The sequence below is a fragment of the Cupressus sempervirens genome, chromosome 3, assembly GCF_028749045.1.
Source record: "Cupressus sempervirens isolate cs-2001-9-10 chromosome 3, ASM2874904v1, whole genome shotgun sequence".
In the NCBI taxonomy this organism is placed as follows: domain Eukaryota; kingdom Viridiplantae; phylum Streptophyta; class Pinopsida; order Cupressales; family Cupressaceae; genus Cupressus; species Cupressus sempervirens.
In genome coordinates this window covers 149,735,968-149,752,980 of record NC_143120.1, presented here as the reverse complement: position 1 = coordinate 149,752,980, position 17,013 = coordinate 149,735,968, and the positions used below count along the sequence as shown (strand labels likewise).

Genomic DNA, 17,013 nt, shown 5'->3' with positions numbered 1-17,013 from the left:
AGGTTTCTTCCTAGAAAATGCTTCTTTAGGGGTCTTGAATTCAAGATGAGAGTGTGAACATCTATTTTGAAGGAAAACAACAATGTTGGAGGCTTCTCCCCAAAGAAAAGTTTCAAGATTTTGATCATGAAGCATTGCTTTAGCAGCTTCAACTATGGTTTTGTTCTTTCTCTCAGCTATTCCGTTTTGTTGAGGATTATAGGGAACAGAACACTCCCTCTTAATCCCAACAATTTTACAATAATTTATAAAGATCTTTGAAATGTACTCTTTACCATTGTCAGTTCTAAGAACTTTTATTTTCTTTCCAGATAGATTTTCTCCAAGGGCTTTAAACTCTTTAAATTTTGTCAGGATTTCTTCACACTCTTTACTCTTTAGAAAATAGATCCAAGTTTTCCTAGAGAAATCATCCATGAATATGATATAGTATAGGAAACCCCCTAGTGAAGGAACCGACATTGGACCGCATAAATCTGAGTGAATAAGTTCTAGATCTTCTTTGGATTTACTTTGACTATTGAGAAATGTGGTTTTAATATCCTTCCCCAAAGCACAACCTTTACAAGTTCCTTCATGGTACGGATGAAGTTTAGGTAGCCCCGTTACCATTGTCTCTAGAGCGGAATCCTCAAAAATGAAGATGACCTAGTCTCCTGCGCCAATGTTTTTTTCCTTTGAAATAATCATGAAGGAGAGTTGAATGAGTGTGAGAGTTAGGTTGCTAAACACATCCATGTCTGTAGCCAATCTTGTAAGCATTTTTTATGTTAGAATTCTTAGGCCAAGTAAGACCTTTCCTTCTATAAATGTGACTCTGAATCCTTTATCTTCAAGAGTAGAGATGGAGACCAAGTTTCTTCTTATACTAGGTACATATAGTACCTTAGTAAGTTCAATTGTTTTTCCTGATTTCAGATGTATAGTACATGTCCCTATTCCCTTTACGGTATAGCTTGTATCATCCCCAATAGTTACTTCATCAACATAGTCTTCTTTGATAGAATCCAACTGTTCTTTAAAACTTGTAATATGTCGAGAGGCTCCACTATCAATTACCCAAGTACTTGATCTGGTTGATACTTCACTAGAGAGGGCTGAATAGAACACATTATGTTCAGAATTTTTCATTTGTATTTTGGGTAGTTGCAAATGATGCTTATTGCTTAATTCTATCAGGACATTTAGATGCTAGATGCCCAATTTTATCACATCTAAAACATTGCATTTTGGAGAAGTCAAATTGCTTTTTCTTTCCTTTGAATTTTTGTTTTCTCTTCTTCTTATTTACTTGTATAGAGAGAACTTGTAAATCTTCTTCAAAAGCATTGTAAATCTCATGTGCAGTTTATAGTTCTGAGATTACAAGAAGTAGATGAGTTTTAACACCATCCACAATGAGCTTCATGGCTTTATTGTTGTCATTCTCCCATTTTTCCAGTTCATCATTTCCTTTGGGTGGTGGGCCAGATTTTTCGATGAACTTATTTAGGCCATGTTCTTTTAATATGAGCTTTAACCGTAGTTTCCAGCCTGCAAAGTCTGAATCACCTTCTAACCTGTCTTATATTCTCATGCCGTTCACCATTTTGAACAGTATTTAAATAATGCCTCATTTTGGATCACTTCTTAAGCCTGCTTTGATACCAGGTTGATGTAAACAGACTGTAGATAAATACTATTCTGATTGCTTCCTTCAGATAATAATCTGATTATAAGTTCTTTCAATGTAACAATGCCACAGTCATTAAACCAGAGCATATAACAATTATAGTTTCCAACAATGCAGAGATATGTAATTTCCAAGAACATACGACAGAGATATTTATAGGTATTCAATAGTGATATGCACTGGAAGACTGTAGTAATGTTTGTGTTCGCTGTGTCTGATCATCAGAGGTGAATGACATAAATAAGACTTAAGTATTGGCTATGGGTCACACCGGTAGGCGTGACTCATATTTGAGTCACGTCTTTTGGGCATGACTCAATAGCCATCATCTAAGACAACATAACCGTCGACAGGAGTTAATACATAACTAGATTTATAAAGGCAGTCAATGACATTAGAATATCACTTTCACTAATTCATACTTATATATATATATATATATATATATATATATATATATATATATTAGTATATTTATACATATATCTAATATACATATGAATTGAAACAATAAACATAAATATCAACACAAAGTATTATTAATATATCATCAATATGTATGTCCAACTAATCTATACATTAACACTCACGAATAATTATGTATAGTCATAAGTTACCCAGATTGCTTACTTCACTTCAGTTGTTTTTGTAAACAACCTCCGTTGTCCAGAACTTCATTTAGCTCATCTAGTTATGTTCTACAACAGCATCACACACGTCATTCCTACACTGTACCAATCAATGAATCCTCTATTCTGCCTCCTAAATCAACCAATTTATAGCCACGTAATAATCTGTGATTGAAATTAAGTTTGCATTGCGTATGTCATCTACATCTGAAACTCTCCAACCAACTTAATGTAATCAATTGTATATATCTTGGGAGGCAAAATGGAAGCAAAACGGTTTCCCAAAAGAAGATAACTTATGAAGGCCATCGCTCCCACATTGTGATTGAAATTGCAAACATATACTACACTACCTGTAGTTGACAACCTAGAAATGATAGCGTTGGATTGGAATTGGGGAAAAAAACTTTTGAAAGCCTTAAACTCTGAACATTGGAATTGACAGTAATGTTGCATTGGCTTGTGACGAATTTTGGAGGACTACTCAAAGTAGTACAGAAGACTAACAGCAAAACGTATTTGCCTGGCAGAATTTAGTATTACTTTGAGGAGTCAATAAAAATTGTGAAACCCTTAAACCAATAAAATGTAAAGAATTTAAAAATCCACTAAATTAAATTTGAACTTATAAACAGACAATGTTTTAAAAACCTTAAATCCCAATATTGGAGTTAAAATAGCGAACATGTATTACAGTGAAGTTGACAACGTAAAATTAATATTCGAATAGCCTATATTATAGTCAAGCAAAATACAAACTTATATGATCTTGGAATGCCATAGACAATCAAATTAAAACCAACGAGCACATAAGTTAGTAAATCCTTATTCTATTGCATTATTGAAATAGGAATTCATGTAATGGCTAGAAAAGAGCAAACGGATTCAAGAGCAATGCAATATAAAATAAGCAATAACCAGTGGTAACTCCCAAAATAGGATTCGAGCTACCAAACATTTGCATCAACCAATTTGAATACATTAAACAGTAAATGTATTGTATCAATTTGACTAATCTAAATAGTAAATGTATTGAAAATTGGAAACCCTGAATCCCTAATATTATAGCGCCTCCCAGAGTTTCCAACTTAAAAAATTTCTATGGGGAAGTTGGCATAAAATGATATTTCATTCAAGCAACACTTAGAATTTGATTGAATATTTCTGATTGACCATTATTAAGGCATTCTCCATGAGGACACATCCCCTTCCCAAATGCACCGGTCTACTATAGGAGACACTTTGGAGACACATAAATAGGAAACAGCCCGTCACTGTTCAACTTTTTATGCAAAAGCATGAAACCTCCGTGGAAGTCCAAAAAAATAGAAGACGTCTGGAAACTTAACTCATTCTCTATAGCCAAAGATAGTTTGAGCACATTCAAAAACAACATTATTTTTATTTTTTAGAAAGTGATGGATGAGCCAACAAGGACCCCTACTCCCCTTTAAGTTTAAACTATACCTAAACCTATAAGAACTAGAAACTACAAAACATACTCATTAAAAGGAGCACCTTTTCAGTGAAGTTTCCAAAATTTGAAGAAGTGCAAACAGAGTAGTCAAAATAAGAGAACAGCAGGATGAAGTAATAGGGCATCAAATCCACCACATTTGAGGTTCGTATAACATCTTCTATTTGTTTATTCAATGTCCTTTGCATTGTTTTAGTGTTTCTTTTTTAATTTCCAAACACATCGGGTGACATTTCTCTTCTTCTTCTATTTGCATTTGCAGCTATGTTTTAAATTCTTAAGGAAAAGAAGCAATGAGCAGCTATCTATTCATTGGACTTTGTGCCTGGAGGGTGGAGGGGAGTGGAAAGGAGGGTGGTTGCCACACAAATATCTCAAAATTGTACCCAAATTGGTATTTTTACAATAAAGTGACACTTGAATAGATGAAATATTGAGAGAAGTGAAAAAAAAAGTATGATTTACTGAATATAATCCACAGCTCTTACATGATGTTCTCATGACAGCATTTGTAATTTTCTTGTTATGCATTTCAAACCATTAGTTAATTATCAAGTTCTTATGGCTGCATAATTACTTGATTTTTTAAAAATTTCTAGAACCTATTTTACAACTTCACCTTCCAAAAAATTGTTGCTTTTACAATACAAATCTTATCCTTAATCAGAATAAGAAAAAAAATGTAAACCTCAAGCCAATATTACATATCGGAGACCAACAGCATTTTATGGTATCATCGAAGGATATGTTCCAAACTCCTTTCTATAGAAAACCTCACCAGCAGTTTTGTGTTGTCATTTATTCCCTGGGGGTATTGGATACTATCCATGCCATTGACTCCCTTCTTGTAATCGACATGTGGGCTTTCCTGTGGCAATTGTTTTCTCATGAAGCTGCTATTAAAAAAACTAAACTTCCAACTTAAGTAATTGCCTTCTAAATAACTGCAGGTACAGAATACTTTATAACAAGAATTTGGCATCGTGAGAATTCTTTTACATTTAACAGTGGATCATTGGCAGGTGATAATTTGGGAAGATCTGAATTCACGGCAGGCTCGTCAAATTGAGTGTTCAAGTTACAGAATAAATGATCTCTTGATGTCAGACCATCCTGAATTGATACCTGTAGAGTATTCATCAATAAAGAAATCCAAATTCATGCAAATCAATTCATATCAAGCAAACATCTCCATCTTTCAACTGAACATTATCACTTTCAAGTTGCAATACTACCAAAAATTTCTCTTTTTTTGCCTTCTCATCCACACATGCTGCCAAATGCAACTTATTATCCTGATTAAAGTCACTGCAAGTTATTAACAAAAGGAATCCCAATAATAGTAAACACCTATCACGACAGACAGTATCAATAAGATATTAAGTCTAATCTGAAACAAACAGTTCATGTTCAGGATTCTGTTTGCAACAAATAGATGCATATCCATATCTGCATATGGATGATCTAGCATGTTACGCATATAATCATTAGTAGATTATTACTGGAAAAAGCATAATGTTGAATTATGAACCTTGTTTGGTGTACTTTCCACGTAATTGATAATATTTTTGTTTAGAGCTTCTGCTTTTGTGTTGTTATCCGGAGAGAATGTTTGATGTGCTACATTCAATTCAGAAGACACTTTATTTTTTTCTGCACCACAAGCATCCTGGACAGAGAGAACTTTCATTCCTCTCCCCTTGCTTTCTGTTGATGTATTTTTGAAAGGCTTGGACTCTTGCAGAGGCTCAGAAGATTTTGAATTGTTGATAACATTTTCTTTCAATACCTGGACTTCTCTTTCCTTTTCTCCCAATTCAACTTTCATTACAGTTAGTTCAACTTCCTTTTCATTGTTTGCCTTGTGCAGCTCATCCATTGCAATGCGAAGTTTCTCGATATTCTCAGAAGCAATTTGAAGCTGCTCATTTTTTATTTTCAGATGGTTAGCATAGTCTTCCTCCATTCTTTTTAATTGATTCCAGACAAAATCCTTCTCCCTCAGGAGTGCAGAAACTTCATTTTTCCTCAAGGAACTAATCCTTTTATACTCATTCTTTACTTTGGCAATTTCTGTAACATGATCTTTCTCCATATCACAAAGCGATTCCTGAAGGGTTTGAGTTCTTTGCTCTAGTTCCAAGATTGTCTGTGACTGTAATTCTTTCTCTTTTTCAATTAAACCCTTATTCAAAGCTTTAGCTTTGACCTGAAAATCAGTCGAGCAAAACAACAAAAGACAATAAGAGGGGAAAACGATAACAAAAGAAAAGTTGAAAATTTAATAGACTGTATTAATCTACAGCAACAGAAATTTCACCTGCTCTTCTTTAAGTTCCAGCATACAGAATTCATATTTTGTTTGCAGTTCTTCCAAATCATCTAATGCAGAATCTGCTCCAAAATAGATTTCAAGATAGTGAGGGGGCTAAAATATATCCAAACAAATACGAACAGTGCCATTAAGCATTTCAATATCATATGTTTTGCCAATAAAGAAAAGAAACTAGGAGGGATACAAAGATGACATAACGATAATAATACAAAATAGCAGACGATCATTCCAGAAATGTTTCAATTTTTATGTGTGATGTCCCCAAATTTTTTAGTAAAACGACTAAATTAAATTAACTAAGTGGTCCTAGAATTTAAATAAAATTATAAAGAACCTTTAGTTAATTAATTTAATTAATAAATTGGGGCCCAAATTAATAAAATAACAACCCAATTAAATAATGTCAGTCAATTGTAAATCTCTAGATGTTGCTTGGAGACCTTTTTAAAAGGAGATGGTTGGGCATTGTAAATTATCAGGGTGAAAATTTATGCTTTCTTTGTATTCCTGGAAGCCGAATGCTAAAGGTGGTTTTCATGCAGTTTTCAAGGTGGAAGATCCTCCCTAATCTGTGAACACAGTTTCAGTGGTTCATAGTCACCCTAGTCTGTCGTTGAAAGTATCATTCTGATATTTCACATTGTGGGTCAAAATTGTAAAAGTTTTCATTCGAAGACAAATCTGTATTTTGCCCTTTGATCTGAGATCGTTTTATTGAGGATCTTTTCAAAATCTGGCTTGCATCAATAACTTTCCGATATTTGGTTGTGATAGCATCCATAAGACAATTCTATTGCAGGAAAATGTGTGCAGGCGGGAACAAGCATTGTGGTTGTAAGGAGTATTGTTGTAGTGACGCCGACCCATAAACTGTAGTACGACAGAAGACCAACCAAATGTAGAGGAAGTAAGTGTGTCCATAAACCAAGTACGAAGGGAAGAGTAGACTTCACCGAGATCGTCACCGCGCCAAGATCCCCTTTGGTGCCAATAATGTCATCAGACTGAGATTACCTTCAGGCCAAGATCCCCTTGAGGCTGAGATTGCCTTCCAAACATCATGTTATGGCAATTTGAGCCATTATTAACAATAAAGCTACATATCTGAGCTTTTTTTTACCAAATGACATAGCCCTAAAATTGAATGTTTTTCTCAAGAGAAAAATTCTTAACATAAAATAAGAGTGTCACAACAATCCACCTCACAGCAAACTTAAACAATTATTATTATACAGCTAACACGAGTGCATTTACATTTGCATATTTTCATTTTGCAATCTGAACCAAATTTACATTGAACTTTGTCTACAGTTTGTTATCATCATTATCAATGTACTCTCTAGCTCATGCATAGGACAATATTATTGCAAAATCTAGCAATACTAAGACTCAAAAGAGCCTACTTAAAAGAATGTCAATGTTTCTTCCATATACTATTGGAATCTCAAATTGAACACATGGTAAGTACGCATATATTACCAACAAACTTAGAGATGATAGACAAAGGATAGTTGTTGTGTCATACAACATAACATACACTCGTGAATCTCAAATATTATTTAAAAGGGTTTTGAGAGCATGCAGCAAGTAAATGCTACATAATGTAAATTATTAGGTTTTGCATGCATGTAGAATATCTAAATACATTTGTACAAACTAGCTATCAGTTCTGCCAAGAAGACTCATATTCAGTTTATTTTTAAGTATAATTAAAAACCTGTATACCTCTTAAAAGAATGTAAACCTCAAAAGGACACTGGCCATCCTTCGGAAACTCAAACATTAAATATTAAACAACAATGCTTTCACACAATAGCTATGACAATATTTGCAAAAAATACTATGACCATTATGATCCAGTTTAAAGATTGTTGAACATTGTGCAACGAAAGAGTACATCACATGTGGGAACAAATATTTTCACACTCCACACATAAAAGACACTGGAATGGATGTAAAAGTTGATTTGGAAGTCAAGACGATGATGTTCTCGAGGTTGACAGTACATATTTAGAAAGTACAAAGGGAAGGGGATCTCAGTTCCTGATCAGTTAGAGGATGATAACATCACTAGAGGAAACTTCAATGCCACTACAAATCATGAGTTGGAAACAATTGATTGGCATAATGATAAAGAGGTTAGCCTTGAGACTTTGATGATTCCAATTTCCCTCCTCACTCAACAATGGTTGGATGGTAAGATGATCAATTTAGTAAGTGGAGTACAGTTGACATACGATAAGATGAATGAGATAGAAGAAATTGAAGAAGAATCATCCAAACAACCTCAAATATAAAGCAAGCAACATAGTGAAGCTAAGAAGAAGAGGAAAATTGTTGCAAAGGCTCCACCCAGCAAGAATTCAAGAGAAAAGGGAAGATTAAAGAGCCTCAAACTAAGAGACAAAAGAAGACCATTCCACAATCAAAACAAAGTGCCATTGCAAAGCAAGGAAAGACTATGTCCAAGGGAAAGGAAGCGAGACAAGGGATTTCTTTTGAATCAAAGGACAACATTAGCCACGACTCTTTAGAGTATTCTCTATTGAGTTCCTCTGCAATGGAAGGAATTCTTTCTCCACGGCATGGAAATGAGGGTGAAATGGTAGATATTGAAGATTCTCCCTAAGATGGACAAATGCCACCTCCTAATGAAGGCTGGAATGAAGATATTGCATTCCTACCAATCAAAAGTTAAGGAAGAAAAGAACCTAATGTGGAACTACGAGAATGCACGAAACCTGATTGGTTCTGGATATGATACAAGTAAAGGAATACATAGAGCCTAACCCAACTTGGAATATCGAAGACATTGCACACCAAGTTGAAGAAGAGAAAGAGACAACCAGTAGGAAGGATAGCTAAGGTGATGAAAGACAATTCACAAACCTACAAGGTTCAAATTGTCATTCCAAAGGCGAAGAAGATGAGATAGCATTCAATCCTAGGATTATGAAGTAGTTAAGCATGAATTGGGAGTTACTACAAAGAAGATAGAATATAAAGAAGCTCAAGACGCTCTCAAGGCTGTGCAAATTAGAGTAACTAACAAAGTTGCAAAGAAAAATAAATAGAAGGAGAATAGGAGATTGAGAGAATACTACGGGAATGTCTTCAAACCATACCAGCAGAAAAATCTCATATTTGTACCACCTATCACCATTTAGAGGAAAGATATCAATAGTGTAGAAGGTTCAGGGACTTCACTTTAAAAAACTCGAGCTTGGATGGAAGAAATTTTGCAAGAAAGAATGGGCTTTCTTCCAGAAATCTTAGTGCAATTTCAGCCACTCACGAGACTTAAAGCAAGATTTCATGCTCTTCCATAGAAGTAACAAAGGTCATCTTCCACTTTGATGAGATAAAGGAAGAGAACCTGAACTTGGAAATTTTGACAAAAAGATTGAGACACATCACCTTTGAGGTGAATGGTATCATCAAAAGATAATATTTAAGGAGGCATTCATCTCTCAGTCTTCTCATGGCCTCAACCAAGAATAATGCAATGGAATGGTAGAAACAATTGCTACAACTAAAACTAAGATGGACTTAGTAGATTGGAGAATACAAAATGTGCCTATGCCCCCAATGAACATGCTCAACAATACTGCGTCCAGGTTCACTAAATTAGCAAAGAAAGAATTAGACAAAGGGAATAATATTTTGGATGATAATTCGATGTAAGCCTAAGTGGCGAACTAGTTCCTCATTAGTTAGTAGTTTAGACGCTTGATTTGGATTGGGTCACATTTGGTGTCATTAGATGGTTTTCACTATTTTGTAATTTTGCCATTGGCTCATTTTGGGATCCTTCAATCTCATTGGCTAATGCGGTGGTGACCCCAATTGGGGTTTGTAGGAATCAATTTGGGCTATTGATTCTAAATTAATCTTCGTTATTCATTTTACTTTGGCTCCTTCTATAAAGATTGCTCCTATCGTTTGTAAAAGATATGTTGGAGAATTGTTGCAAAAGATAATGTCAATTTTGCTTTGCTTATCATTGTTGTGTTTTGCATGGTGATTTGTTGTAAACAGGTTTGAATTATTGCATGATAACCTTAATCTTCATCTAGAATAGATTTCAATTTCAAGTTGTTAAGGAAGAATAGAATTCGCTTAAGTAATTTAGTTGGATGAAAGAAATTGTGGATGCTTAATTGCTTGAATTAACATCTATTAGGCCACTAGCCTCTTATTGATTGTAAGTGTACCTTGTGTAGTTAGCTAGACATTGAAAGTACTTAATTTTAAATGATATTCAATCTTTCGTTTGCATCCATTGATGGGATTGAAGAGGAGATATTGATTTGAAAATCATTAGAGTATACCTTACAAGCTTGCATTGGATGGGCAGAGTGGCAAACAAGATTGCATCTAATAGAATCCAAGTTCATCCATACTTCCTCATATTCATAGCTAGAAGTAGCAGTAGAAGAAATAAGGTTTGAAAAATCAACAAACTATATTTTCATTGCTCATTGTGAAGCCAAATCCATAGGAGTGAGTTGATAAGTCTTGATAAATATCATAAGTCCCATTAGTGAACCGCTTAATCACATCGTTTCAACTGAGCAAGTATCCACAATATAATGAACTTTGAAGTCATTTCATTATCTTACTATGCAAGCTTAGCATGAGAAGTGATCCTATTCAAGAGAGGATTGAGTATTTGCTGTCCTCAATTTTGACTTCTCAAAATTGAGGCAACCCGTAGGTGAACCTTTCAAGTTTTAATGCATTGATGAAGTATCATGAAGATAATTTGTTATCCCTGAATCGTACTTTATGTGATCCTATCTTGTATTTCTTTTGAAGGTTTCCATCGAGTTGAATCCCAAACTGTTTACTAGTAAGAATTTTTCTTCTCTAATTGCAAACACTCAATTTTTGGCAATCCTTCACGACCTTTCTTCGTTTTTCTTGTATTGTAAACAGCTTTTAGTCTTGTTTTTGCCTTAGGTGAATGGCCCTTGGAATTCCACTCATTCCAATCCAATTTAGGTCAAAATTGGAGTTGTCTAGCTCAAGTTATAGGGGACAAAGTGGGTTCTTTCAAGACAACTACATATATGGATTTAAAAAACCTCAAAAAAGTAGAATTTTTATTGGTGAAAGCATGATATAAAATTATATTTGATAATTAAAGTGGATTTTGTGGTTCATTTTAAAATTTTAAAATTATATTATACTTTATGAAAATAGCCTATTTCAAGACTATTTTTCATGTTACTTTGTTAAAGCTATAGTTAAATATTAAATTTAATTACATAAAACAACTTAAATGCTTAATAGTGGGGTTTTTATTACACATTGCATACATCAACATGCAAATCATTATGTGAAAACGCACTCCCAATAAATTATAAGTCCTATCATTGAATTAAATGAACTTTTTATATGCAATAACACATTTTAATGTGTTAAAAGAATTTTTAATGTATTTATATATTTTAAGCTTATTTAATAAATCTAAGTAAGAAATTCTAACTCATTTATATAAATCTTTTCAAATAATCACTTAATGGAATTTTTAAATCAACTTGCATGTTTTTATAATATGCAAATCCTTTTCAAAGACATAAGTAGCGATTTTTGACCCAACTACATGTGTATATGATGTTTTAAAACTCATCTCCACCTAGCCTAAGTGAAAGTGGTGATTTCTAGCCCAACTGCATATGTTTAAAATACATTTAAATGCCTACGAAAAATGTGTTTTTAACGATTTACATTGCCACTAAAAGAATAGTGGCGATTTTTGGCTGAATAGCATGTCATTTAGAATATGTCAATGGATCCCAAATTATGTTATGCACTATATCATGGGCTAAAGACTCATGGGTGGCAATTTCTTACCCTAATACATGTGTTTTAAAACAATGTCAATGACTTCCTAAAACACATCTAATGAAGGTATTATTATAAAGGTTAAGAGTGGTGGTTTTTCTTGCCAATACACATGTTTCCAATATATTTGTTTGCCTTTAAATGTTGTGTTTTCCTCTATAAGGCCAAAAACACATAAAAACACCTGCGATTTTCTTAATAAAAACACATATTTGGAATATACGTATGCCCTCTTAAAATGCTTTCTCCACTAAGTTATTATTCCATTTCTTATGGTGGCGAATTTTGGTTGTATTACATGTTTTGAAACATGTGCTCACCCTTAAAAAGTGCATTTTTCTCCTCAAGGCTGAAAGTTGTTATTTCTCTTGCCAATACATGCATTTTGGTATGTGTATTTGCCCTCAAGAACTGCATTTTAAACTCCAGCACCTTTTTTAGGAAGTTTTGGGCATATTTTTGCATGTTTTTAGTCCCCAAAGATGCGTTTTAATATCCATAACTTATTGGCATATGCATTTGCTCAAGAAAGTTTTGTTTTTAATAGAAGACGTTTTCTGGGCGTTTTCCTAAAGTGGCAATTTTTGGAGTAATAGTGTGTTCATCTACATGTGCATTTGGCCAAAAACAGCCCATCTGGGGTATGTTTTCTACCAAAAATGTTGAATTGCTTCGTGATTTTTGGTTTCCAATAATTCCAAAGAGCTTTCTAGGTAATTTATTTCAATTTCCAGCTTGTTCTCCATCATTTCCAAGCTTAAAATGATGCCCTAGATGTCAAATTTTAATGCATTTGCACATGGCTTTGATTTGATCAAAGTTGGTGTTTACCGTATGGGTAAATAGATTAATGCATACAGACAATAGACAAGAACAGCAATACTCCTTTTATTATTTGCATATATGCCGAAGAGATTACATAGTGCTTCGATGATTACAATAATGATCCAAAGTTGTATATATACCATCCTGAAGGGGCTCGTCGATTACATAACAATTACCAACGACATCAACTTGTCGGCTACTCAATATTTACTGACAACATCATCCCCCCCAAAAGAAAAAGTTGTCTCCAGACAACAATTACAAAATATCCGAGACAGATTAACAAAACGGAATACATTAACTGACTAACTACAACAAGATAGATCTGTTTCTATTACATCACTTTCACATTCGTCCTGTGCCTGCACCAAATTGGTCTCCAAAACACATTGTCTCCTTAGTCAAGCTAACCCTGATAGCCACCCGTGATGCTTTCTCTGCTCCCAACTCCTCGGTACACTGAGCCAAGTGTCACTGTACTACCTTCAACTGGATGATTAGCTCCTCTCGAGCTCTCTTTCTCTGCTTCCAACTCCTCGGTACACTGAGCTGAGTGTCACTGTACTACCTTCAACTAGATGATTAGCTCCTCTCGAGCTCTCTATGCATCCACCAGAAGACCCTTAGTGTTTATGCCGATTGTCATATAGTATTTGATTCCTTGGACATACCTGAGAAAACCATGATGTCCAGTGTAATGGAAAATAATGACAATCATGAGACAGTTGATATGCATTTCATCAAAGATAGTATTGAACAGATGGTGTTGGGCATGCGAGCTAAAATGGAGATCTTGCCAATTCTTAATGAAATCCTTATACTGCTTGATGATCCATATTGGAATTCTGTAGAGGCAGTTGCTTTCATGGAAAATGATGATGAAACTATACATCCTTCTGCTGAGATGCAAGAAATATTAAATGGAGAAGATGTAGTGGATGATGCTTTTGATGTAGATCCACAAGATTTTGAATACAGCGATAATTTCGGTGGTGTAGAGGATAATTTGAATAATATTAGCCCTAGCTCTAATGGTTCTTTTGCTTAGGAGAAAATAGACAATAGACAGGAATAGTAGTACTCCTTTTATTATTCGCATATATGCCAAAGAGATTACATAGTGCTTCGATGATTACAATAACGATCCAAAGTTGTACATCTACCATCCCGAAGAACCTTCCGGAAGGGGCCCGTCGGCTACATAACAAGAACCTTCCCAAAGGGGCCCGTCAGCTACATAACAATTACCGACAACATCAACCCGTCAACTACTCAATATTTACCAACGACAGTTGGTTGCAAGTTTTGGGCATTAAATCTCTCTATCTCCATATGTCCAAATTCAAACCTTGATGTTTGGATTTCAAAATCTATATCTTATGATTTTAAACAATCGTAATCCAAAATCTCTTGGATTTATTTTCAGATTTGTCCAAAGATTTGAGAAAGACCTCTTATTTCGTGGTTGGTGAACAGAGTTATTTTTCCCTTATTCTCCTTAAGGCATTTTTGTCCTGTTAAGTTTCTTAATGCAAGTATTTCAATTTCCATTTTCAGATTTGCATGTTTTTGTATATATGTTGTCTCTTCTTTTTCTTTCATCTTCTTCTTCAAGTTGCGTATGCAAAGTCGCATTTACTTGCATATGCAATCGGAGTAAACTCTCGTTCTTATATGAAGGCAAGTCCCACTTTTCTTGCATGAGAATGCAAGTGCAAGTCCTACCGATGTGCATTCCATTAACCTCCATATGGCTGCCCTATGGTTGAAGAAGAATTTCCAACATATTTGCCAAATACATAGAATGACTTACACCTATTTAAACATGCTATGTTTCCATTTCATTACATCTCACTCCTCAATCACATATTTTAAAGTTTGTTGTTTGTAGATGCAATCCACTTCAAAAAAAACGTTTTGGGCCATTTTACTCATATTTGAGTCATTATAAGCTTGACGCATTTGTTCATTCACTGTCCATCATTTCATCCATTCTCACCATCTATAGCTTGTCCTAAATCCATGTTTTTACATTAAAAAACTTGCCATGGACCCCTCAAATGAAGATGTTCTTACACTATGGGATTTTCATGTGATAGTTGTGCAGGCATACCATTTGGCATTTCAAGAGAACCTACTCCAGCAAAAGGTAAAGATAGAAAGAAAATGAAGTACCAGTATGATCAGTATCATAACTCCATTCCACCGTCACAAGTAACTTTCTATTGTGATGAAGTCCAGGATACCGACATATCTCATATGAACATTAAAGATTTCCTAGCAAGAGTTGATGCTGAGGCTATCGAGAATATGACAAGGATCAAACGAAGTCATATTCATCTATTGTCCACTTTCCCCTTGACAGCTCATGAGCCAGCATTCATTCTTACATGTGCAAGACACTTTAATGCACCCTCTTGAACCATCAGAGATCATTAGTCTCGATCCTGAGACTACTGATCATATTTTTCATGTTCCTCACACTCCAATTGTGATGATACCTCCTATTGCACAAATTTTGTCAATGATAATTGGTTGATCACTAAGAGGCCAATCTTGTTAGATGGCCAATAAAAGGCATGCGTCATCGTGATTTCAAAGAAGAAATTAATGACCTCATCACATTGCTCAGTCGCTTAGCAAGGGTCAAGGATTCAAACACCTTTGAACCATTGATGTACAAGTACATCTCTCTCATTATAAGGTCAAAGAAGAATATATTTTCAGCTGAACTAGTAAGTGATGCAATCTGTGAATAGTTGGTGAACGTGTTGACTATAGGCGTGTTCAACATGAACTCCTACTTGGTATATATTTTTGCTGCCCTAGGTTCTTTCTCTAGCTTGTCAACTAAAAATGACAGGTATGTGGTGCACGTGTGGGAATACTATGATCAATTGCCTCTGAAGCAAAGTCGGATACATTTCCGAAGGGTTTGGGATACTTGCATTGCATGTGCTTATTTGACAAAGAACTCACAAACAAGCAAGTTTTTGATGACGCATGGGACAAAGTGAATCAGTATGGTTGCATGTTTCTACAATTTCCCAACTTCACATATTTGCGAGTTGGATGTTTTAAGGGAGAGCCATACACTTTGCCAAGGTACCCTACAAACAAGATTGTACTCATGAAATTGGCAAGACAACTCATGGAGTTAAAAGCTTATCAATCCAATTTGCACTGACTAGGAGTGGAGATATCATCACGCAACCCCTTGAAGATTGATGGGTACTATTTGGATATCATGCCTAAAGCAAAGAACATGGAGTTTGAACTTCAACGAATCACATCGAAGGAATTTGCAGCAAGAAGTTGCTTTGATAGGAGAGGACTGCATGATAAGATGAGGAAGCAATTCCTGCATATACATCGCCTAGAAGATCTCTAGATTGATGTATGCACCAAATTGGATATATGGCAAAGGGACTACTCTCAATTAACTGTGAAACAAATTGTGGATTTCAACTTAACAACAATCCCTATTGGATTTGAGGATGATGATAAAATATTGGATCCCAACTATGTTCAACATAGTGTGGAGAACTTACCCATTCTTCCTCCTACACAGTCATGCAAGGAAAGCACCTCAATTTGGGATCAATTTCAATCCATTCTTGTCAATACTAACACTTGGCTGAAAAGAAGTCTCAAGTGCATCAAGATAAAGCATGAGAAAGACTTTGATCCTGCTGGTCCAATCGAGATGAGATCTGAGATAAAGTAAAAAAGTAAAGATGGGACACCATCATCAACATTTGAAACTCCTGTTCAAAGTTTTCCCAAGCCATCCATCAAAGGAGGGAAGAACTCGAGAGTACTCGAGGCAAAAGGGATTGAAACTCAATCAATACTAATTTACTCAAGCGATCATGATACTAGGAGATCAAAGGAGCCCTCGCCACTAGTTCCGTGTCCTCTTGAGGTTCTTGCAACCACCTCTCTTCCAGCTTTAGCACCTGAATTAGATGAATCCCCAGATTCACCCTTGAACTCATTTGTTGATGCATTTTCCAAGTATCCATTGATCAAATATCCCATGGTAATTACACAAGCCTTGCCTATGTCATCAGTCGCACATGCATCAGAAATGGAAGACCAATAGAATGCGTTTGACACATATTCTATGTCCATACCTTCTATTCCACCTCTGTCATTGGCTCCGATTGATGCGACTTCAGCCCAATTTGAACAATTCATGGCTGAAGCACCACATAGTAGTCTT

At 35.1% G+C, this 17,013-nt stretch overlaps 1 protein-coding gene across 12 annotated transcripts in view; it reads right to left on the bottom strand.

Annotated features, from left to right (window-relative positions):
* Window positions 1-17,013, bottom strand: part of LOC149565194 (cytomatrix protein-like protein) — a 77,306-nt gene that overhangs the window by 41,876 nt on the left and 18,417 nt on the right. For 4 of the 12 annotated variants that reach the window (XM_089818732.1, XM_089818734.1, XM_089818736.1 and 1 more), the window contains exons 4-8: window positions 6,099-6,172; window positions 5,310-5,987; window positions 5,014-5,073; window positions 4,778-4,903; window positions 4,557-4,646 (exon numbers count right to left, since the gene is read on the bottom strand). In XM_089818732.1, coding sequence (XP_089674858.1) covers window positions 4,557-4,646; window positions 4,778-4,903; window positions 5,014-5,073; window positions 5,310-5,987; window positions 6,099-6,172 — 1,028 coding nt within the window. The remainder of the gene's footprint in view (window positions 1-4,556; window positions 4,647-4,777; window positions 4,904-5,013; window positions 5,074-5,309; window positions 5,988-6,098; window positions 6,173-17,013) is intronic. The other 8 variants (XM_089818735.1, XM_089818739.1, XM_089818741.1 and 5 more) reach the window with 4 other exon arrangements.